Source organism: Pleurodeles waltl, chromosome 1_1 (genome assembly GCF_031143425.1).
Source record: "Pleurodeles waltl isolate 20211129_DDA chromosome 1_1, aPleWal1.hap1.20221129, whole genome shotgun sequence".
Classification (NCBI taxonomy): Eukaryota; Metazoa; Chordata; class Amphibia; order Caudata; family Salamandridae; genus Pleurodeles; species Pleurodeles waltl.
The window spans coordinates 948,542,952-948,566,318 of NC_090436.1; the positions used below are offsets into that span (position 1 = coordinate 948,542,952).

The following is a 23,367-nucleotide window of genomic DNA, read 5'->3' on the forward strand; positions in this document are numbered from 1 at the left end:
TGTGGGGGAGCAGCAGATGCACAGCAAGCATTTACAGGAGGGCAGTGGCATTAGTAGGTGAGAGGCTCACAGAGACCTATATGGAAGAGCCCATTCTCCGGTTAAACTTCACCATGTGGCATGCCAGTGGTATGGAGAACCACAGGATAGTGCCTTGTTGTGGGAAGGTTTTAGGAACGGGATTAAAATAGGTTATACAGGCCCGTGGTGTAGGAGATGGGCAGACAATTTAAAATCAGTTAAAGTCTACCCTCAAGTGGTAGAAGAGAAATTGAATAAGGAGATTTGAGAGGGGAGGAAGCTGGACCTTTTTGAGTGGTCCATTGATAATTTAACTGTGCCCCCCATTGTGGCAGGCCCCAGAAAAGAGACAGGCCATTTCCACCTGATACAACACATGGCGTGGCCTGAAGGACAGTCAGTGAATGACTGCATAATGGAAAACATGGCAGCAGTATCGTAATCATCAGTGATTGTGGCAGTGGCATTGGTGAATGAGGTGGGCCAAGGGGCACATATGGCTAAGAGTGACATTACGTCAGCCTTTTGATTGCTGCCTGTACACCCAGCTGATTTTGAGTTGCTGGGAATTCAATTTAAGGAATAATGGTTTGTCGACAAAGCTTTGCCAATGAGGAGTTCTATTTCCTGCACTCTCTTTGAAAGATTCAGATCATTCCTGCAATGACTTATTAGTTTTGTGACAGGCTACACAATAGTGTACCTTTAGCTTGTTAATTGTTTCTTCATAGGGCATCCTAGCTCAGCGGATTGCCAGAAATTTCTGGCACATTTTAAAGAGTTCATGGAAGATGGGGCGTCCATTAGCTGAGGAGAAGGTGAAGGGATCCAGAACAGTACTGATATTCTTAGAAATTGCAATTAACACAGAAAACATGGAGGCAAGATTGCCGGAGCATAAGAAGAGAGGGATGGTGGAAGTGATTGACAGGACACCAAACGTAAAGTTCACTGATAAAGGGACTGACTTGGTTGCTGTGAGGAAATGTTCTTTAATTGCAAAATATATCCATTTATATGCCCCATCCAGGCCAGCAGCTCCTTACACCTCCTCCAAGCAGGTTCACTCTCAACTGACTCTTTCAACATTCTAGTGATGATGCACTGGTTATAGAACAGTACTCAAATGGTTACAGAACCCTGTAACTAGATACCACATCACCTCCCTCACCCAATGCAACCCCACATAAATCAACATTAAAATATATATATCAAATAAAAATAGAACTTATATACAGGCTCTAAGATAGAGATCATAGGATAACTAATAAAACACATTACTACACAGTCTCGTAGATGTACTGGCCTTTTCAAAATAGGTTGTGGCCTACTGTATAAATTTTCTCTTGAAATTATTTTTGAGAGACCCACCTCTCTTTGTTTGACAGGATTGTACTTAGCCACTCAGTTGAGCTTCCAAATTCTGTGGTTGCATGTCTTTACTGCATTTTTTACCAATTTTATAACCTGAAAAGGCCCCCAGAATTTTGAAGCTTTGCCCTCATTTCTTGGGGACTTGATTTTTATCCAATCACTTACTTACACAGAGGTTTCTTTGATTGCCTTTCTCAGATCATGATGTTCTTTCCTACTTTCCTTATTTTTCTCTTTCTGTTTCTCTCCATCCATCTCCATACAACCTGACTGTCTACTTCTTTTCTTCTCTCATGTACCCACCCAGGTCTCACTACTGGGTAACCTTCCTCTAAACAACTGAAAGGGAGACACCCCCTAGTGAAATATGGTGTCAAGCGATATTCACATACCTTTTTTTCTCATCTCACTTTCCCATTGTACTTCACATGCCAAGGACTGTTGCAAGTTCTCCTTGAGTACTTTGATGAAGCGCTTCACAACCCCATTGGATTTGGGTGGTATAATGCTGCCTATTTGGGCTTGATACCTCTTTTTCTCATAAACATTTCTACAACCTCGTAAGTAAGTTGCACTCCATTATTGGTGAGAATGGAAGAGGGGAAACTCTCTCTCTCAAATAGTTCTTCTAGAAAGCAAATTTAATCTCAGGCCGCCTTGAAAACATATCAACACACACAATAACTTTACGATTGCGTGTTTTCACCAAATATGTTCATTGTTATGTCCACCCATGCCCGAAGTTTACTCTCTCATGACCATCGCTTGTGTCCTACACTTCAACATTTTGTTGGATTGGGCACAACCCTGACAATTCCTTACTTCTCTCTCTACAATCACATCCATTGGGTCCACCTATAATTTTCTCTAACCCACAATTTTGAAATACCAATGTGACTGGCATGGGCATGGTCGACCAGTCTCTTCCTCACACTGTGGCAGGACTAACTTTTTGCTGGAGTCTGGACTGGTGTGTGGTGGGTACCTATGGTACTTACACCTTATACGAGGTCCAGATATCCCTTATTAGTGTAGTGTAGTGAGTGTCTAGAAGCTAGGCTCTCTAGAGGTAGCTGTGGATGAGCAGCCAAGGCTTATCTAGGAGACATGCAAAGCTCATGCAATACCACTGTAGTCACACTTGGTACTTACACACATGAAAGAAAACATTCAGTGTTACAAAAATAAAGGTAGTTTATTTTGGTGACATAAATGCCAAAAATACCATAGAGACTATACTCCCTTAGGTAAGTACTACACAAATTATATACACTAGTATGCAGAAATAAGCATAACAACAGTTAGAAAGGAGTGCAAATAGTGAAAATCACAATAGTTAGAAATAGGCCGAGGGGGAACACAAACCATATATTAAAAAAGTGGAATGCGAAAGTTGGTCCCCCACCTAGGTAAGTGTGGTGTGTAGAGGGGAGCTGGGAGTACTAGGAAAGCCCAAAGGTAAGTACCACAACCCACCCCAGTGACCAAGAAAGCAGGAGTAAATCACTGTAAATTCCCCTGATCACACATACAGAAGCAAAGAAGATTTCTGCAAAGCCCAGAATAGACTGCAAGACACCAACAGTGGATTCCTGGACAAGAAGACCTGTGGAAAAACTGGACAAATTCCAAGCAGCACAGCAGAGTCCAGGAAGGGCAGGAGCCCCTACCCACCAGAATGAAGGTGCAAGAAGTGAACCACCGGTGAGGAAGAAGAGTTGTCACTGCACCAAGAAGATGAAGTGGGGTTCCTGGAGGATGCAGGTTATGTCCCACACCAGAAGGAGGATTGCAGTCATGTTTGCATCTTCGGGTTCCCCTAACAAGTCTTGGCACATGCAAAACTCACGGTTAGCATAAAGTGGACCAGGAAGGACCAGGCGGACTCTACACAGGAGGGGAAGTCAGAGGGGGCTCTCAGCAACACAGGGAGCCCACAGAAGCCCAGACAGCGCCCGCAGGAGTCCCACACGACGGAGACAGGAGAGTCGCAAAGAGGCTCATACAGCACCGCTAGAAAGGCTCCCACGCCACTGGAGAACAACTCAGGGAGCTGTGCATCACAGGAAAGAGTGCTGAGGGCTGGATCTTCAAGGTACATGAAGATCTTGAAGGAAGGATGCCAACAAGCCTTGGCAGCTGCAAATGACGTGGAGCATGGGAGTACCGTCCTGCATGGGCAGGCAAGGGCTTACCTCCACCCAAGTTGGTTAGTTGGAAGAGAGTACTGTCAGTACCACTTCAGTCTACCACCTGTGATGCAGGATCCACACAGCTCAGTAGGAGAGGTTACCCATGCGGCCTGTCGTCGTCACAGTTGGTGCCTGGAGAAGCAGGGGAGTGACTACTTCACCCCAAGGGAGATTCCTTCATTCTTCTGATGCAGGCTGAAGATGACCTGTCCTCAGAGGAAGCATGACAATGGAAATGTTGCAGTTGCTGGAGGGAGCCAAAGATACAATGTTGCAGAAGGTGTCTTGCTTCTATGCTGCTGCTTGCAGGGTCCTGAAGAGTCCAGATGCAGTTTCCTTGGTAAGAAGTCGAAGTAGAGGTTACAGAGGATTCCTGCTGGAGTCTTGCAATCCGAATCTGAGGAGCCACTCAAGAGAGAGACCCTAAATAGCCCTGATAGGGGGATTGGCCACTTAGCTGGGGGACCACCTATCAGGAGGGGGCTCTGACGTCACCTGCTGGCACTGGCCACTGACATGCTCAAAGAGTTCCCTGCCAACCTTGAATCCAAGATGGCAAAATCCAGGGACCCTCTGGAGGACCTCTAAGCACCACCCCTGGGGTGATGATGGACAAGGCAGTGATCACTCCCCTATCCTTTGTCCAGTTTCCCTCCAGAGCATGGACTGCGGGGTCTCAGAACCAGTGTAGACTGGTGTATGCATGCAGGGCACCAAATGTGCCCTTCAAAGCATTTCCAGTGGCCTGGGGAGGCTACCCCACCCAAGTTGGTAACACCTATTTCCAAAGCGAGATGGTGTAACACTTGTAGGAAAGTAGCCTCTTTTAGCATGGTTACCCCACTTTTGGCCTGTTTGTGAGTGTGTGTCAGTGTGTTTTTTCTGTGTCACTGGGATCCTGCTAGCCAGGACCCCAGTGCTCATAGATAAAAACCTATCTGTCAGTGTGTTTTGCCTGTCTCACTGAGATCCTGCTAGCCAGGACCCCAGTGCCCATAGTTTGTGGCCTAATATGTATGCCTGTGTAGTGCCTAACTGTGTCACTGAGGCTCTGCTAACCATAACCTCAGTGCTTATGCTTTCTCTGCTTTTAAATTTGTCACTGTAGCCCAGTAACTTCATTTACCAATTTCAATTGGCATACTGGACCCCCCCTTATAAGTCCCTAGTATATGGTACCTGGGTACCCAGGGCATTGGGGTTTTTGGAGATCCATATGGGCTGCAGCATTTCTTTTGCCACCCATAGGGAGCTAAGACAACCCATTACACAGGACTGCCATTGCAGTCTTCAGAAATAGTGCACACACTATTTCACAGCCATTTTCACTGCACTTAAGTAACGTATAAGTCACCTATATGTCTAACCTTCACTTGCTGAAGGTTAGGTGCAAAGTAACTAAGTGTGAGGGCACCTTGCACCAGCAAAGGTGCCCCCACATAGTTCAGGGCCACTTCCCCAGACTTTGTGAGTGCGAGGACGCCATTACATGTGTGCACTACATATAGGTTAACACCTATATGTAGCTTCACAATGGTAACTCCGAATATGGCCATGTAACCTGTCTAAGATCATGGCATTGTCCATCCATTCCAAATCTGGTACTGGGGAGCTAGTTCCATGCATCCTGGGGGCTCCACCATGGACCCCAGTACTGCCAAACCAGCTCTCTGAGACTTGCACTGCAGTTACAGCTGCTGCCACCTCATGGACAGGGTTCTGCCCTCCTGGAGTCTGGGCAGCCCAGTCCCAGGAAGGTGGAACAAAGCATTTCCTCTGAGAGCAGGGTGTTACACCCTCTCCCTTTGGAAATAGGTGTTACAGGCTGGGGAGGGGTAGCCTCCCCCAGCCTCTAGAAATGTATTGAAGGGCACCGATGGTACCCTCCTTGCATAAACCGTCTACACCGGCTCTGGTACCCGATCTCCCCTGCTCTGGCGGGAAACTAGACAAAGGAAAGGAGAGTGACAACTCCCCTGTCCATCACCACCCCAGGGTGATGCCCAGAGCTCCTCCAGTGTGTCCTAGACTTCCGCCATCTTGCTTTGCAAGGTGTGGGGGCACTCTAGAGGGCTCTGAGTGGCCAGTGCCAGCAGGTGACGTCAGAGACCCCTTCTGATAGGTCCTTACCTGATAAGGTAGCCAATCCCCCTCTCAGGGCTATTTAGGGTCTCTCCTCCTGTGGGTTCTCTTCAGATTCTACTTGTACGTTTCCTTCAGGAATCCTCTGCAATAACTTCAGACTCTTCTGACCTCGGATCAACCACAGCCTGCTCCAAGAAACGCTGTAACTGTAACAAAGTGTCTACAAAAGACACTTTTCTTCAGCAACCTCAGCTCCAAGTCAGCAACTGCAACAGTTTCCACGGTGTGCATGCTCTGGGGACTCCCTGTCTTCATCCTGCACCAGAAGGACCGAAGAAATCTTCTGTGGAGTGACGGAATCACTCCCCTGCTCCAAGCAGGCACCTTCCAAGATGTCGACCGGTCCCCAGGGACTCCTCTCACAGCAACAAGTGTGCTCCTAAGGACACAGAGGATGGACATCATCGACATAGACTGTCCTGAGGTCCTGCTGACGCAATTTGGAGGAGGTAAGACCTTGCCTTCCCCAAGAGCAATGGTACCCCTGTTTACTGTGTCTTCTTCGCCTCCTAAGGCCTCTGTGCACTCTTTGCAAAATTCCTTCATGCACAGCCTGACCCAGGTCCCCAGCACTCCGTCCTGTGATGCTCAACTCGCTGAGTTGTTCTCCGGTGGCGTGGGACCTTCTTTTGTTGTGCCCTCTCTTGCTCAAGCGGTCTAGCGAGAGGACGGAATAGGCGCACAGTGAGCGCCCCCTTTGGAGTTTGTGTGACAATAAGGGGACACTCCCCCTCCTGGATTCCTGGGGCTAGTTGCCTCCAGGTATAGGGCCTCCACAAGGTATTGTCTTGCTTAAGGTAGGCCCTTTACCTTCATTGCACCCTCTTCCACGTAGTCTCCCAGTGCACGGAGTAGTCCTTTTTCCCTCATATTTTATGAGGCGTAGGGATCCGAGGCCCTGACGAATGCCCCGAGACCTTCCATGGCTCAATAGAGAGGGCAGAAACAGGTTGGCCATTGACTCTTAGATAGGCGACCCTGTGAGTCCTTGCTCTCACAGAGGTGTCCCAAATGTGTTTTTAACCACTCCAACGGTCACCACTATTAAAAGTGTACTTTCACACAGGTGACTGCTTAGGTGTTTTTAAGTATACCCTAGGTTAGCTGTATCCCACATTTTTCCAGAACAGTGATAATTTACGCACTCCCTCCTGTTCCTTTAACAGTGAGGTTGAGTCCGCTCAGGTGGCATTGTCCTACCTCGGTGGGGCTAGGTGGTCATATGATGAAGCATGACACTATGGGCCAGATGTAGCAAAAATCTGGATTGCGACTCGCAAATTGCAAGTCAGACTGACTCGCAATTTATGAGTCGCAATCCAGAATGTATGATGGTGTCCCTGACACCATCTGCGACTCGCAAGGGGGCCGCAAAGGCCCACCTCATTAATATTAATGAGGTGGGTCACAATTTGCGACCCCCTTGCGAGTGGCGCCCTCACAGGGATGGTGGCCTGCTGGAGACAGCAGACCACCATGTCTGTGACTGCTTTTAAATAAAGCAGTTTTTTTTTTTTGTAATGCAGCCAGTTTTCCTTAAAGGAAAACGAGATGCATTGCAAAACTAAAAAATGTAACTTTTTCGTTTCACTTTTTCAGAGCAGGCAGTGGTCCATAGGACCACTGCCTGCTCTGAAAAAATGTTTTTCATGCCATTCACAAAGGGGAAGGGGTTACCACCAGTGTGACACTGGTGGTAACTGTGATTGCTTTGCGACCGTGTTCGCGGTCACAAAACAATACAGCATCGCGCTGCGACTCGCAATTAGGAAGGGGAACACCCCTTCCTAATTGCGACTCGCAGTCCCGTTTTGCGAGTCGGTAACCAGGTTACCGACTCGCAAAACGGAGATTAGGCATCGCGATGTGTTTTTTGCACGTCTCAACCAGCTAAATTCGCTGTTTGCGACGTGCAAAAAGGTTTGTACATCTGGCCCTAAATAGTGTGTGAGACCACCTAGTCCATAAAGGAAACTTTCCCTCCACTCCCCCACCTCCGAATCTCGACTCTCCACAGTACCCACCAGCATTGACTTACCTAACAAGGTCTAGGAGCTGTTAGGAAATTTCCACTGTTTAGAGCTCCATACAAACGTGTGAACCCCGTACTTTCTTCTGTGACTTTTGGTTTTGTATTCAGGGAGATTGGTACGACGTTGTTCCTTTCGGTTATTTTTATATCCTCAACTCTCCTATACTCTCCTGTTGTGTTATGATGGCTGCTGCAAAATCCCAAAAACGAGGTGTAGTGTGTGCTAAGGAAACTTGCAGTACTTCACTCCTGCTTTTCTGGGCTGTGGGGTGGGGTAATTTACTTACCTTTACTGTATTCTTACTCTCCCAGTGACTCTGCACACACACTTGTGTAGGGGGGAATTCATGATTCGCATTCCACTTTTTTAGTATATGGTTTGTGTTGCCCCTAGACCTATTTTCTCCCATTGTATTCTATAGGATTTCCTACTGTTTACATTGTTCTATGACTATTTACTTGTCTAATTTTGGTGTCTAGTGTATATATTGTGTATAATACTTACCTCCAGAAGGAGTATTGTCTCTAAGATATTTTTGGTACTGTGTTACCCAAATAAATACCTTTATTTTTGGTAACACTGAGTATTGTCTTTACTTGTGTATAAGTACTGTGTAACTATAAGTTGTATTGCATGAGCGTTGCATGTCTCCTAGTTCAGCCTAAGCTGCTATGCTATAGCTACCTCTATCAGCCTAAGCTGCTAGAACACTACTACTTCACTAATAAGGGATAACTGGACCTGGTATAAGGTGTAAGTACCCAGGGTACCCACTACAAACCAGGCCAGCCTCCTACAACACTCCTCTCCCAGAGGAACTCCTTTGTTCTGTCTTCCTGGGCTTGAGATATTCAAGCAACAGGGGGACAGAAACCTGTCTGGGAGGTGGCAGCAGCTTGGTGCTGCCTGGAAACCCTCATAAGGCTGTAATGCAGTACCGGAGGACCTCTAAGGAGCCCCCAAAATGCATGGAATCATACAACCAAGGCTTGAAAAAGCCTTGGGGTATGATTCCAACATGTTTGATACCAAATATGCCTATAGTCACAGTTACCATAATGTAACTGGACATAGGTAGTGACCTATGCCCAATTCACTGGTAAAATGGCGTCCCCACACTCACAAAGTCCGGGAAAATGGGCCTGGAGTTCATGTGGGCACCTCTGCTAGTGCAGGGGTGCCCTCACACACAGGTACTTTGCACCCTGCCCTCTGGGCTAGAAGGCCTGCCATAGGAGTGACATATAATTGAGCTGGTGTAGTGAAAAATGGCAGGGAAAGAGTGCTTGCACCTTTTCACGCAGACTGCAATGGCAGTCCTGCAGAAGCCTTTGCATGGGCTCCCTATGGGTAGCAATATATATAGATGCAGCCTATAGGGATCCTCTGGAATCCCAATGCCCTGGGTACCTAGGTACCATATACTAGGGACTTATAATGGGGCACCAGTGTGCCAATTGTGGGTGAAATACTGTGATAACAGTTATCATCAACTAAATTTAGGGGAGAGAGCATAACTACTGGGGTCCTGGTTAGCAGGATCCCAATAGACACATCATGCACACTGACAAACAGGCAAAAAGTGGGGGTAACCAAGCTAGAAAGAGTCTACTTTCCCACTCAACTTCCCCCAAATGAAGGAAAATAAGGCTAACCTTGGCGAGTTAAGACTTCATTGTCTAAGTGGTGATAAGTGGAGAGTACCTCTGCAGTAGAGTGGTTACTCCCGTTATCATCCACTTTCCCTACAGGGAGATGAAACACTCTGTTTGCCTACTTTAACCTGAAGTACATTGAAACTGTGGACCCTGTGATTCCCTATTTTTAAGGTGTGAGAAACATTTTAAAGTGGGGGAGGATGAGTGTCCCTGGGTCCCTATGTTAGGACAGGGTTGCTGTCCTAAGGGTTGTAATGCTAGACAGGGGTGCTATCTTAGCAAGGCTAGAGCAGGACAAAAAGTTTGTCCTAAAGTCTCTAAAGGAGGACAGGGTTGCTGTCCTTTTTGGTGAAGAGCAGGACAGGGTTGCTGTCCCAAGGGCTCTAACTAAGGATAGTTTTGCTGTCCCAAGGTGTTAGAGGTAGTACAGGGATGCTGCACTAAACTTTCTTTGGGAGGGCTGGAGGGTTGCTCCAAGTTTTGTAAGACAGGGCAGGGCTGCTGTTCTGTCTTAGGTTTCTCACAGAGAGGTACTTTTACCCCTGAGAGTTCAACTGTGGTAGCTTTTGACTCCTTTGATACAGGCTTCACCCTGGGGGTGGTATCCTCCCTCAGATGAATCGTATCCTTAGTGGGAGGGTGGGCATGGAATACTTTGATATCCTGCATGCCTGTGTTTTTAAGAGTGTCCTGGGCCATCATTTCAGGTTCTGGTGCTCCTCCCCTACTTTGCTTTTTAGTCTCCTTTGAGATTAAAGGGAGCAGTTGTTGGGGTATACCCAGCAAGGATGCTTGGGGAAGGAACTCTACCTCAGCCCAATCTGAAATCTCTAGGACATTTCCTAAAAGAAACCTGTTTAGGGCCAGTAACTCCACCCCAGCTAAGTTGTACTACAGCTAGTGGGAGGGACTGAGGGCCTTATTTATACTTTTTGGTGCAAAACTGCACTAAGGCAGTTTTGCCCCAAAAAGTTTTGCACCGGCTTGCACCATTTTTTAGCACCAGCTGGGCACCATATTTATGGAGTGGTGCAAGCCGGTGCAAAGGGTAGGCAAGATTAACAAAAAATGACGTTAGGCAGTTTTGAGTCAAAATAAATTATTCTGACCAGATTAGCATCATTTTTTGACGCTAAGGGCCATATTTATACTTTATGACGCAAAACTGCGCCAATGCAGTTTTGCGTCAAAAAAATTAGCACCGGCTAACGCCATTCTGAAGCACCATGCGGGCGCCGTATTTATTGAATGACGTTAGCCGGCGTTAGCCGCCGGCGCTGTCTGGTGTGCGTTAAAAAAAAACACGTACACCAGGCAGCGCCGGCGTAGGGGGAAAATGGCGTATGGGCGTCCAGAAATGGTGCAAGTCAGGCTGAGGCAAAAAAATCGCCACAACCCGATTTGCGCCATTTTTTTACGACGCCCATCCCCCATTGAAATGACTCCTGTCTTAGCAAAGACAGGAGTCATGTCCCCTTGCCCAATGGCCATGCCCAGGGGACTTCTGTCCCCTGGCAATGGTCATTGGGCATAGTGGCATGTAGTAGGGCACAAATCAGGCCCCCCTATGCCACAAAAGTAAAATAAAAAAAACACTTACCTGGACTTACGTTAATGTCCCTGGGGTGGGTCCCTCCATCCTTGGGTGTCCTCCTGGGGTGGGCAAGGGTGGCAGGGGGTGTCCCTGGGGGCTTGGGAGGGCACCTCTGGGCTCATTCTGAGCCCACAGGTCCCTTAACGCCTGCCCTGACCCAGGCGCTAAAATCCGGCTTAAATGCGGGTTTTTTAGTCCCGCCCACTCCCGGGCGTCATTTTTGCCCGGGAGTATAAATCCGACGCAATAGCATCGGAGTCATTTTTTAAGACGGGAACGCCTACCTTGCATATCATGAACGCAAGGAAGGTGTTCACGCAAAAAAATGACGCTAACTCCATGAACTTTGGCGCTAGACGCGTCTAACGCCAAAGTATAAATATGGAGTTAGTTTTGCGTCGAATTTGCGTCGAAAAAAACGACGCAAATTCGGCGCAAACGGAGTATAAATATGCCCCTAAGGGGCATATTTATACTCTGTTTGCACTGAATTAGCGTCAATGTTTTTTAAATCTAATTCAGTGCAAAACTAACTCCATATTTATACTTTGGTGCTAGACCCGTCTAGCACCAAATTTATGGAGTTAAAGTCATTTTTTGGAAGTGGAAACCTACCTTGCCTTAATGAGATGCAAGGTAGGCGTTCCCGTGCAAAATGACTCTATGGCCTTATCACCATATTTATACTCCCATGTAAAAATGGTGCAAGGGAGGGAGGAGGGGTCAAAACATTTTTTAAGACCTGGGTCAGGGCAGGCGTTAGGGGACCTGTGGCCCTATTTCCATGGTGGAACACCATGGAATAAGCCCAGAGGTGCCCTCCCTAGGCCCTAGGGGCACCCCCACCACACTAGAGGGACTGCGAGGATGGGGGACCCCATCCCAGGTAAGTGCATTTTATTTTTGAAAGTGCCATAGGGGGCCCTGAAATGGGCCCCCATACATGGCACAGGGTGCAATGGCCATGCCCAGGGGACCCCTGTCCTCTGTGCTGGCCACTGGGGTGGTGGGCATGACTCCTGCCTTTTCTAAGGCAGGAGTCATGTGGCATGGTAGGTTTAGCACCATAAAATGACGCTAATCTGGTTAGAGTAATTATTTTTTACTCTAACCTGCCTAAAGCCATTTTTTGGTGCTAAACCCTTTTCTTCTATACTGCCAGCCCCACCCGACTAAAGTCATTTTTTTAAACTCTAGCCTACCCTTTGCACCGGCTTGCACCATTCCATAAATATGGTGCCCGGCTGGTGCACAGAAATGGTGCAAGCCGGTGCTAAACTTTTTGGTGCAAAACTGAGTTAGTGCAGTTTTGCAGCAAAAAGTATAAATAAGGGCCAATATTTTGTAAGTTTGCGCCACTTTTGTGTCATAAAATGACGTTAATGCGGTGCAAAAAAAGTTTAAATCAGGGCCTTGGTGCTAGATGGGTCTAGCACCAAAGTATAAATATGGAGTTAGTTTTGCACCGAATTAGAGTAAAAAAAAAATGACACTAATTCGGTGCAAACAGAGTATAAATATGCCGCAGAGTATAAATATGCCCCTAAATATGGCGTTAAGGCCATAGAGTCATTTTTTGCATGGGAACGCCTACCTTGCATCTCATTAAGGCAAAGTAGGTCTCCACTTTCAAAAAATGACTTTAACTCCATAAATTTGGTGCTAGAGGGGTCTAGCACCAAAGTATAAATATGGAGTTAGTTTTGCACCGAATTAGAGTTAAAAAAAAATGACACTAGGGGCCATATTTATACTTTTTGACGCAAAACTGCGCTAACGCAGTTTTGCGTCAAAAAAATTAGCGCCGGCTAACGCCATTCTGAAGCGCCATGCGGGCGCCGTATTTAATCAATGACGTTAGCCGGCGTTAGCCGCCGGCGCTGCCTGGTGTGCGTGGAAAAAAACGACGTACACCAGGCAGCGCCGGCGTAGGGGGATATGGAACATGGGCGCCAAAAAATGGGGCAAGTCAGGCTGAGGCAAATTTTTCGCCTCAACCCGATTTGCGCCATTTTTTTCGACTCCCAACCCCCATAGAAATGACTCCTGTCTTAGCAAAGACAGGAGTCATGCCCCCTTGCCCAATGGCCATGCCCAGGGGACTTCTGTCCCCTGGGCATGGTCATTGGGCATAGTGGCATGTAGGGGGGCACAAATCAGGCCCCCCTATGCCACGAAAAAATAAAAAAATAAACTTACCTGAACTTACCTTAATGTCCCTGGGATGGGTCCCTCCAGCCTTGGGTGTCCTCCTGGGGTGGGCAAGGGTGGCAGGGGATGTCCCTGGGGGCTTGGGAGGGCACCTCTGGGCTCCTTCCGAGCCCACAGGTCCCTTAACGCCTGCCCTGACCAGGCGCTAAAAAACTGCGCAAAAGCGGGCGTACGTCATTTTTTTTGACCCGCCCACTCCCGGGCGTGAATTTTGCCCGGGAGTGTAAATACGGCGCACATGCCTCGGAGTCGATTTTTTAGACGGGAACGCCTACCTTGCATATCATTAACGCAAAGTAGGTGTCCACGCTAAAAAATGACGCTAACTCCATGGACTTTGGCGCTAGACACATCTAACGCCAAAGTATAAATATGGAGTTAGTTTTGCGTCGGAATTGCGTCAAAAAAAACGACGCAATTCCGGCGCAAACAGAGTATAAATATGCCCCTAATTCGGTGCAAACAGAGTATAAATATGCCCCTGAGTGTAGTTATTCACATCAGTGACTTGGTACTTGTGACCAAGTAGGTGTTGTGCAGGTGTCACTGAGGCCCATATTTATACTTTTTTATGCAAAACTTTGCAAACACAGTAATGCATCAAATAGTGTAGCAGTGGCTTGCATCATTCCAGAGCGCCAGCCGGTTGCCAAATTTATGGAATCCTGCAAGCTGGCGCAAAGGGTGGGCTAGCGTGTGGGAAATTGACATTAGCCAGGTGGTGTAGAAAAGTAGCTTTTTTTTTGGCATGTTACCCCCGATTTCAGCCTGATGTGAGTGTGTTTGACTGTGTCCCTGGGATCCTGCTACCCAGGATCCTAGTGCTTATGCTCTCTCTCATCGAAAGTTTGTCACTGCATACTGGTAACCACAGTATCTCACCCAAAATTGGCATATAGGTTACCCCTTATAAGTCCCTAGTATATAGTTCCTAGGTACCCAGGGCATTGGGGTTCCAGGGGATCCCTATGGGCTGCAGCATTTCTTTTGCCACCCACTAGGGAGCCCATGCAAAGGCTTCTACAAGACTGTCATTACAGCCTGTGTGAAATGGTGCATGCACCCTTTCACTGCCAATTACACTGCACTAAGGGCCAGATGTACGAAATTCCTGAATTGCGACTCACAAATTGCGAGTCAGAGAGACTCGCAATTTGCGAGTCGCAATTCAGTATGCAGGATGGTGTCCCTGACCGGCTTCCACCATTCCATAAATATTGAGGCTGGCTGGTGCACAGAAATGGTGCAAGCCGGTGCTAAACGTTTTGGTGCAAAACTGCGTTAGTGCAGTTTTGCACCAAAAAGTATAAATCAGGGCCTGAATCCTAAGCAATTAGAGACCTTAGCATAAGCACCCAGTCAAGAAAGCACAATATAGGAGCGAGGAAGAGGTTACAGCTGCTTGTGAAAAGGTTGAGGAGTAAGCAGTCTCACGGGGCAGGCACAGACGTGTTGCTGTCATGAGTTAACTGCCCAGCTTACGTCAATGCATTCTATTTTCAAGGGCAGGTCTCAACGAAGCTCTGCCAGTGAGAAGATGAGAATCTGATGCCTGGAAGCTGGATCAAGCTCTTGACAGAAATAAGATAAAAAACATTTTGTCACGACCCTCACTCCCAGCAAAAATGCTTTCATTTGTAGATGAGTCCCTTCTCTCACTTCTTCCTCTTCTGTCACATATACAAACCCACAGACACGCGTACACACACGTGTACACATAAAAACTCACACGTGCATGTAAGCACCCTCGCACTTACGCACAGTTACTTTTAGGGCATATTGAAGAAACCAGACTCGAGTAAGCACTACTTGTCTGTGTGTACTGGCCTCCTGCACTTCGGCCATGAGGCTGCTGAGATCCTCTTGCTTCGCATCTTCTCCACTAGAGGAGTTCTGCATCACACACACAGAAGGTGCAACTACCCCTGCCAGTTAAAGACACTTAAGTACAGTTAGGTTTACTTACAGAATTGTGTTATTATAAATATGGGTGTGATTGATAACAGTACGATACTTAAAACACCAAATACTGGTTTCTATACTAAAATTATTTTATAGCTCAGAGGAGCTCTTTACCATTTTCAAGAACAGAACCTAGATGAGACTTAATCACACTTAAGGGAGCACTATGGTATTGTGTACGATATCAAAATGCCAATTGATGCTCCGCATTGAGGGAATCAGTAGCTGCTTTTAAATCGGGAACCATTTTGTAGTATTAGTAAAGGCTATCTTATCTTTTTAGAGCACATTGCTGAGTATTATAAATTCGGCATGTAGTGACATCAGAGCTACGTCATCATAAATTCATTAACTCCAAGAAATTATTTCTCATGGCATTTTATTTAAATTGATTTGCACTCTAATGGTAATGAACTATGTACTTGTGCTGCTCTTTCCAGTACAACGTATTGAAAAGTAACTTACCACTTTCCACCACGTAAAAGTTCGAATCCTTCATTGATCTTCTCAAATGGTAAAGTGTGAGTAATAAATTCATCCAGATTAAACTTCTTTCTCAAGTAGTCATTTACCATCTGCGGGACGCTATCTTTACTCTTGAAGCCTAAACATCAAGAAACATTGATAAAGTGAAAATATTAGTAGAGTGGTATGTTGTGTTATTTTAAGCAGATTTGTATAGAGCATTAATCACCTACGAAGGTATCCAAGTGCGGCACAGGTGAGTAGAAGAGGGTATACCGGCAGATTATGTGAAATGCCAAGTCTTCAGCTTCTTATAGAACTCAAGTAGTGATTAGAAGGCTTTGATAGGGTGTGGGAGCTCTTTCTTTGTTTTGGGGAGATGTAAGAGAAGGCACAACCTCCTACTCTGCATTTGTGTATGAAGCATAAGTGTGTCTGAGAATTTGCTGAGTAAAGTATCTAGAGGGTTGGTGAAAGTGTGTGCGACTGTTGAGGTAGGAGGAGCCTTTGTTGTGTAGTGTTTAGTATGTGTGTGTGAGGAGCCTGAATTGACTACGATTGTGCATAGGGCAGAGGAGTTTCTTGAGGTGTGATGTAAGATGGGTGCGCCATGGAGGGTTGAGGATGAGTCTGACCGCTGCATTCTGAATGGTTTGGAGTTTGTTCGGGAGCTGTTTAGTGATTCCAGCATATAGTGCATTGTCGTAGTCACATCTGCTGGCTATGAGAGCCTGTGTGACTGTTTTCCTGGTGTTATCTGGTAGCCATTTGAAGATTTGTCGCACATCCTCAGGATACGGAAACAGGTTGTGGCGATGGAGTTGACCTGGGTTGACATTTTGTGCTTGTTGTCTAAGATGATTCCTAGGCTTGTTGCTAGGGCAGTGGGGGTGGTTCCCAGGTCTATCGGCCAGGAGGAGTCTCACCATGAGGTCTTCTTTCTGAAAATCAGTATTTCAGTCTTGTTTGAGTTGAGTTTGAGGCAGTTGGACTTCATCAAGGGAGTTGCTGCAGTCATGCAGGCAGAGGAGTTGATTCTTGTCCTGGAAGTTTTGTCTGGGAGGGACAGTATTGTGTCATCTGCACAGGTGATTATGTTGATGCTGTGCATTCTGATAGTGTTAGCCAGTGGTGTGATGTAACTGTTGAAAATGGTCAAGCTTAGTGAAGAGTAACTGAAGCTAGTTGCCTGTTGGCTAACCTAGTTAAGATGGTGGACACGTGATGCCGCAGCTCCGTCGGGGCCTAATAATAATCCTGCAAAAATCGACCCCTCCCGGGGGCCAGAAGTGAAGGTCACGTAGGGGGTGACTGCCGGGTCCGGTTAGGTGCAGTGGGGGCGAATCTGTAGTCCCCGAGGCGACCCTGTACGGTGTTCGCGAGGAGGCCTCAACCGGGGGTCGGAGCCCAGCCTTGAGCTGCGGCGCGCGCACGTAGGTGTGGGACTGACTGCGGCACTGAAGGACCATGAGGGGCAGCGGGAGACGCTCGGAGCCCTCCCGGAGTCCAAGGAGGATCTGCGGGCGTACGGCGGAAACTTCAACCACCCCCCCCCCTTCGCCCGTGGGCCCATTACCCCTCGCGATTACGCAGGTGGGAGCTGGAGACTATGACCCCGTGCAGAACTAGTGAGGAGGCCCCAGCCGGGGATATGGAGCCCGGCCCTGTGGCGCGGTGCACCCACGGAGGTGTGGGGCTGATGGCAGTACGGAGGGAACGTGAGAAGTGGCAGGAAATGCCTGGAGCCCTCCTGGGGCCTGAAGAGGATCCATGGAGGTACGGGGGACCCCTCCCCCACTCCCCCTTCGCCTGCGGCCCCATTACACTTCTGCAGTGGCGCAGGTGGGGACTGGGGCTTTGGGGGGGGTGGGCCCGATGAGGTGCCACGGCGGAGGCGGAGAGGAGTGGAGCGGGTAACGGCAGCACCGACCTGGCAGAAGAGCTGTGGGGGCGCGGGGAGCTGACCGCAGCGGTTGAGGCCCCTAGGGGATGGAGGGAGCACCACGGAGATATCGGGCCCCCCTTCCCTTCTCCCCTGTGCACCGATTCACTAACCCCCCCCCATAAACTGGGGGGGTGAGAACTGGTGGTACCCTGGAGGACCCGGGCTTACATAGCGGACACACAGAGAGATCCGGAGCGAATTGAGGCCAGAGAAGGAAGCACGCACTAAGCAGGAGATCTGTCGCACCAGCCCAACAGTCGATAGCGTGGGGGGCCTGGCGGGGAACTGCAGACGCCTGAGACCTTACCACGTGAGGTCCCTTATTACTCAGACATATAATATAAAACACTGCACATCCAGAATGACTTTGAGGAGTATGAATAGGGGCAAAGTACAGAGCCGTAAAACCCCAAGCAATCAAAGTATTGGGAACATGGAGGACCTCGCGCAACCCAAGGTGCAGGCCACACTGGATAAAATCCTGGGCGCACTTGAGGATACCAAAACAACGTTACAACATTATATCAGTCAAGTTGCGGTGGAGGTGGGCGGACCACCAAAAGCTAGCAGACAGAGTAAGGGAGGCGGAGACAGCGCTGGTGGAGCTAACACCAAAGCATGATGATTTTGCAGCCACAGTGGTGCACCTGACCGAACAAGTTCATCGCCTGGAGCGTAGGACGGAAGAAGTAGAAGGAAGAAGCCGAAGGAATAACGTATGACTCGTCGGTCTTCCGGAAGGAGCGGAGGGCACAAATATGGTGACGTTTCTTGAGGAATGGATGAGTACGGTGGTGGCACCGGAGCGCCTTACTCCATTTTTTACTTTGGAGCAGGCGCATCTGGTGCCCTCGAGACCCCTGGCGCCGGGGAGGCCGCCTCATGTGGTAGTGGTAAACTGATGCATTATAAAGACAGGGATACACTACTCCAGAGGGGCAGGGAGGCCAGGCCTTTCAAGGTGGCAAATGGTGTGGTGATGCTGTTCCCGGACTTTACTATTGAAGTTCAAAACAAAAGAGCCTCTTTCTTGGCAGGGAAGAGGGCCCTCAGAGACGAAGGGATTCAGTACTCACTACTTTTTCCAGCCCGGCTGAGGGTGATTGTTGAGGACATAAACACCTTCTTCCAGACTCCTGAAGAGGCATGGGAATGGCTAGAGGCACGAGGAGTGGGGGGGGGGCACTGCACCAGAAACGACAGAACAGGACACGAGGGCTGCAGAGACCAGAGAAGACAGTGCAACAGAAATCGAGTATGGGCGAAACCGACCCTGGCCCAAAAGGAATTGGCAAAAAAGGTGGCACTAGAGGTGGCAGCATCCATGCGTGGGGAGGCATCCTCGGCGGAAGGCAGGGGGAGAGACTCGGATTGTGCATCTGTGTCCTCAGTGGAGGGCTTGGGCTGCTCCGGAGATGCTCTGAGGGTGACCCCTCAGACTGCGGACGAGCTGGGCTGAATGGCCCAATAGACTGGCCCTGAGGTGAGGTGGGAAGTATGGATAGATGGCCCTGACGGACATGGAACCACCCCCCTGTTGGTTTCTCGGCCACCCAGTGGAGAATGGCGAGAACTCTGCTTAAATTGTTGACTTGGTTGTGCTGTTGCACTGTTTTGTGGGCAACCTACAGTTGGAGAGGCACCCTGGGGACGGGGAGTTGGGATTTACAGTTATGTGTTTTGATGGTGACATGGGAGTTGAGAGTTTTTTATCCAAAAGTGATGCAGATGGGGGGGTGGATGGCCAGGGGGGCTGGGTAACCCGCCTCGACACAGACACAACGGCATGGCAGATTACAACTTCCTAACCTGGAACATAAGGGGGATGGGTTCACTGACTAAGAGACATAGGGGATCATTACAAAATTGGCGGTAAAAGCCGCTTACTGCCGTGCAGAAGACCGCCAATACACCGCCGCGGCCACGGAAATCCGCCACAGCTATTATGACCCACATCTCGCAATCCGCCGTAATTCAGACACCCACACAAGTCCGCCACACCAAAGGTCAGTGATAAACTGGCGAAAACAAAACCGTCACGCCAACAGAAACACGCCCATGCTATTACGACCCACGAATCCATGCAGCGGTCTTTCAACCGCGGTATTCCATTGGCGGTACACACCGCCGCACTCAAAATACACACACATCTCCAAAACACCGCCACATTGGACAATTCCAAATACACACACCTGATACACATACAAACAACACTCCCACACACCCAACACAATATAAAACACACACCCACATCACCCACAAACCCCTACGACCGAAAATCAGAGACGAAGGCGACAGAGAGAGAGCACAGCAATAGAGAACCCCACCACACAGAGGGACAAAACACCATCACCCACACAACATCCACGCACAAAATTCCACACACCACAACACATCACCACACTCATCACCACATACACCACCCCACACATCACCTACACCACCCCATGGCACGCCAAAGACACCCCAGGTTTTCCGAGGAGGAGCTCAGGGTCATGGTGGAGGAAATCGTACGGGTAGAGCCACAGCTATTTGGATCACAGGTGCAGCAAACCTCTATAGCCAGGAAGATGGAGCTATGGCGAAGAATCGTCGACAGGGTAAACGCAGTGGGACAGCACCCAAGAAATCGGGAGGACATCAGGAAGAAGTGGAACGACCTACGGGGAAGGTGCGTTCAGTGGTCTCCAGAAACAACATCGCGATTCAGCGGACTGACGGCGGACCCCCACCTCCTCCCCCACAACTAACAACATGGGAGGAGCAGGTTTTGACCATTATGCATCCTGAGGGCCTTGGAGGAGTCGGTGGAGGAATGGACACTGGTAAGTCAAATCTTAACTATCATATCTCCCACCCTACCTGCATGCTATCACACACCCCCAAACTCACCCCATCCCCTATCACTCCCACTCCTCACTAATGTACTTATAACACAAACCACCCATCCCAACACCAAGCCCTGCATGACACAACTAAGCATGGACACCCATCACTAAAGCATGCCCACTGCACATACCCATAACACCCCCCAACCATTATCACACAAGCCCCCACACAGGAATGCTTGCACTGGGGTACACGCACACCCACCCATTGCACACCATGACACACATACATGCAATAATCATGCTTTTATACCCCTGCAGGACCACTACGTAACGTCACCACACAGCAGGGTCCAGACATGTCCACTCCACCCCCAGAAGAGGCCCACAGTAATGACGGCAGCTCTGGCCAATTGGATCCAGATGACCAGCCCGGACCATCGTGGGCCTCGGGACAGTCGGTTCCCCTTGCACAGGCACAGCCCAACACTGACCTTCCACCCTCTGGTAACACCAGCACAGCACCCACCCAGCGGGCCCATACCTCCGTACCCAGGACACGTCAGTCAGCTGTGTGTCCACCACTACAGGGAACCCAGGATAACCCACCACCCCAACAACAACAGGGACCTGGGGGCAGTGGTAGTGGGCACACAGTCCAGGGGACGGAGGCACAGGAACACAGGGGAACTGGGAGGGCTGCCGTGCGACAGGGGGCGGACAGGCCAAGGGAACCCACTCTCCACGAGGCCCTCTCCTCCATCATGGGAGCATACCACCACTCCCAGGAGACGATGGCTATGGTCCTGGCCAAGTTTTAGGAGACCCAGCGCATGCAGGAGGAACAGTATTTGGGGTTCAGAGAGGAGCTCAGAACCATCAGCACCACCCTGGCCACCATCGTAGGGGTGCTGAAGGACATACAGAAGACCATGAGGGACACCGTGGCACTCCAAGGGGCCCCTGACACTAGCATGGATGATGAACTGCCCACCACCTCCGCCGGCACTAGTGGACAGGACGCCCCGCCACAGGACCACCACACCAGCACCCCACCCCCTGCAGATGAGAACCACCCCGCAAGCGGTCCCTGAGATCCAGGAACAGGACAGAGCAAGATGGCAAGACCCCGCCAGGAAATGAGACCACCCTGATTGTCCTCCCACTATCCCACTTTGTTACCCTGTCCAGATTGGAACTGCCCCAGCTCCACTTCCTATGCCCATATGGGCAATGCACCTGTGAGACTTATAGACTTGACTCTGCCATGGACATTCCTCCACCATCACCGATCACCATTTTGCCACCCCCTCCAATAATTAGCACTTCAATAAACACCCTTGAACCACAAAACAATCTGGAGTCAGTCTGTGATTTAGAAAATGTGTATTAGCTATGACAGTGACAAAATCCGTTCTCAATAGTAATGTCAACATACCTATGTCACACATCACAAGTCCATGAAGGATGCAAGCAGATGACACACGTTGGTAACCACACCTGTGAAACCGTAATGGAAATGTATCACTCAGTTAGTAGATACTACTTCAAATTGACAGACAGGATAGAGGTAGAAGTGTGAAAGTGAATGTATTAGTAAAAATATTGTTCTCACCTGTGTGTCACTGGAAATATTGCTGTATAACAGAGTCCCTGTTATCAATGTCTTCTTCCTCTGCTTCCTCCTCATCACTGTCCACAGGCTCCACAGCTGCCACAACACCGTCATCTGGACCATCCTCCTGCAGAAAAGGCACCTGGGGTCGCAAAGCAAGATTGTGAAGCATCGAGCAGGCGATGATGATCTGGCACACCTTCCTCGGTGAGTAGAATAGGGAACCACCTGTCATATGGAGGCACCTGAACCTGGCCTTCAGGAGGCCGAAGGAGTGTTCGATCACCCTCCTAGTCCGCCCATGAGCCTCATTGTAGGGTTCCTCTGCCCTGGGATTCCTCACTGGGGTCAATAGCCATGACAGGTTGGGGTAACCAGAGTCCCCTAATAGCCACACACAGTGCCTCTGGAGTTGACCCATCACATACTGCTATTCCGCAGGATGTAGGCGTCATGCACTGAGCCAGGGAACATAGCATTTACCTGCGAGATGTACTGGTCTGCCAAACATACCATCTGTACATTCATCGAATGATAACCTTTCCGGTTCCTGTACACCTGTTCACTCCTGTGGGGGGGGGGGGGACCAGAGCCACATGGGTCCCATCAATGGCACCTATGATGTTAGGGATATGTCCCAGGGCATAGAAGTCACCTTTAACTGTCGCCAAATCCTCCACCTGAGGGAAAACGACATAGCTCCTCACGTGTTTCAGCAGGGCAGACAATACTCTGGACAAAACGTTGGAAAACATAGGCTGGGACATCCCTGATGCCATGGCCACTGTTGTTTGAAATGACCCACTTGCTAGGAAATGGAGCACTGATAGCACCTGCACTTGAGGGGGGATTCCTGTGGGATGGCGGATTGGTGACATCAGGTCTGGCTCCAACTGGGTACACAGTTCCTGGATTGTGGCACGGTCAAACCTGTAGGTGATGATTAAATGTCGCTCCTCCATTGTTAACAGGTCCACCAGCGGTCGGTACACCGGAGGATTCCACCATCTCCTCACATGTCCCAGCTGACGGTGCCTAGGAAGGACAACAGCGACCACAGAGTCAACAAATCCTGAGATATGTACCCACAGCTACACAGGACACGACACTAAATAAAATATCCTTCCTGTATGTGTGTTGAGTGTAGGCCTAGGTATGTGTGACGCAGTTGTAAATGAAGCCATGTGGGCCCCTGAAATGGCAGCTGCCTGACCTCTAAAGTGGGACAATGGGATGTGAGGTAACTGCGCTGGCGTTGTACACCGTCGCGGTAGGCGGTCAAAGACAGTGGCGCAATGCTGCATTGGTTAACATTGGACCCTAT

The 23,367-nt window shown here is 49.0% G+C and overlaps 1 protein-coding gene across 1 annotated transcript in view; it reads right to left on the reverse strand.

Moving 5' to 3' along the window:
• LOC138304205 (alcohol dehydrogenase 1-like) overlaps window positions 1–23,367 on the reverse strand; it is a 470,989-nt gene that overhangs the window by 65,721 nt on the left and 381,901 nt on the right. Inside the window, exon 8 of the mRNA XM_069244108.1 lies at window positions 15,656–15,794. Coding sequence (XP_069100209.1) covers window positions 15,656–15,794 — 139 coding nt within the window. The remainder of the gene's footprint in view (window positions 1–15,655; window positions 15,795–23,367) is intronic.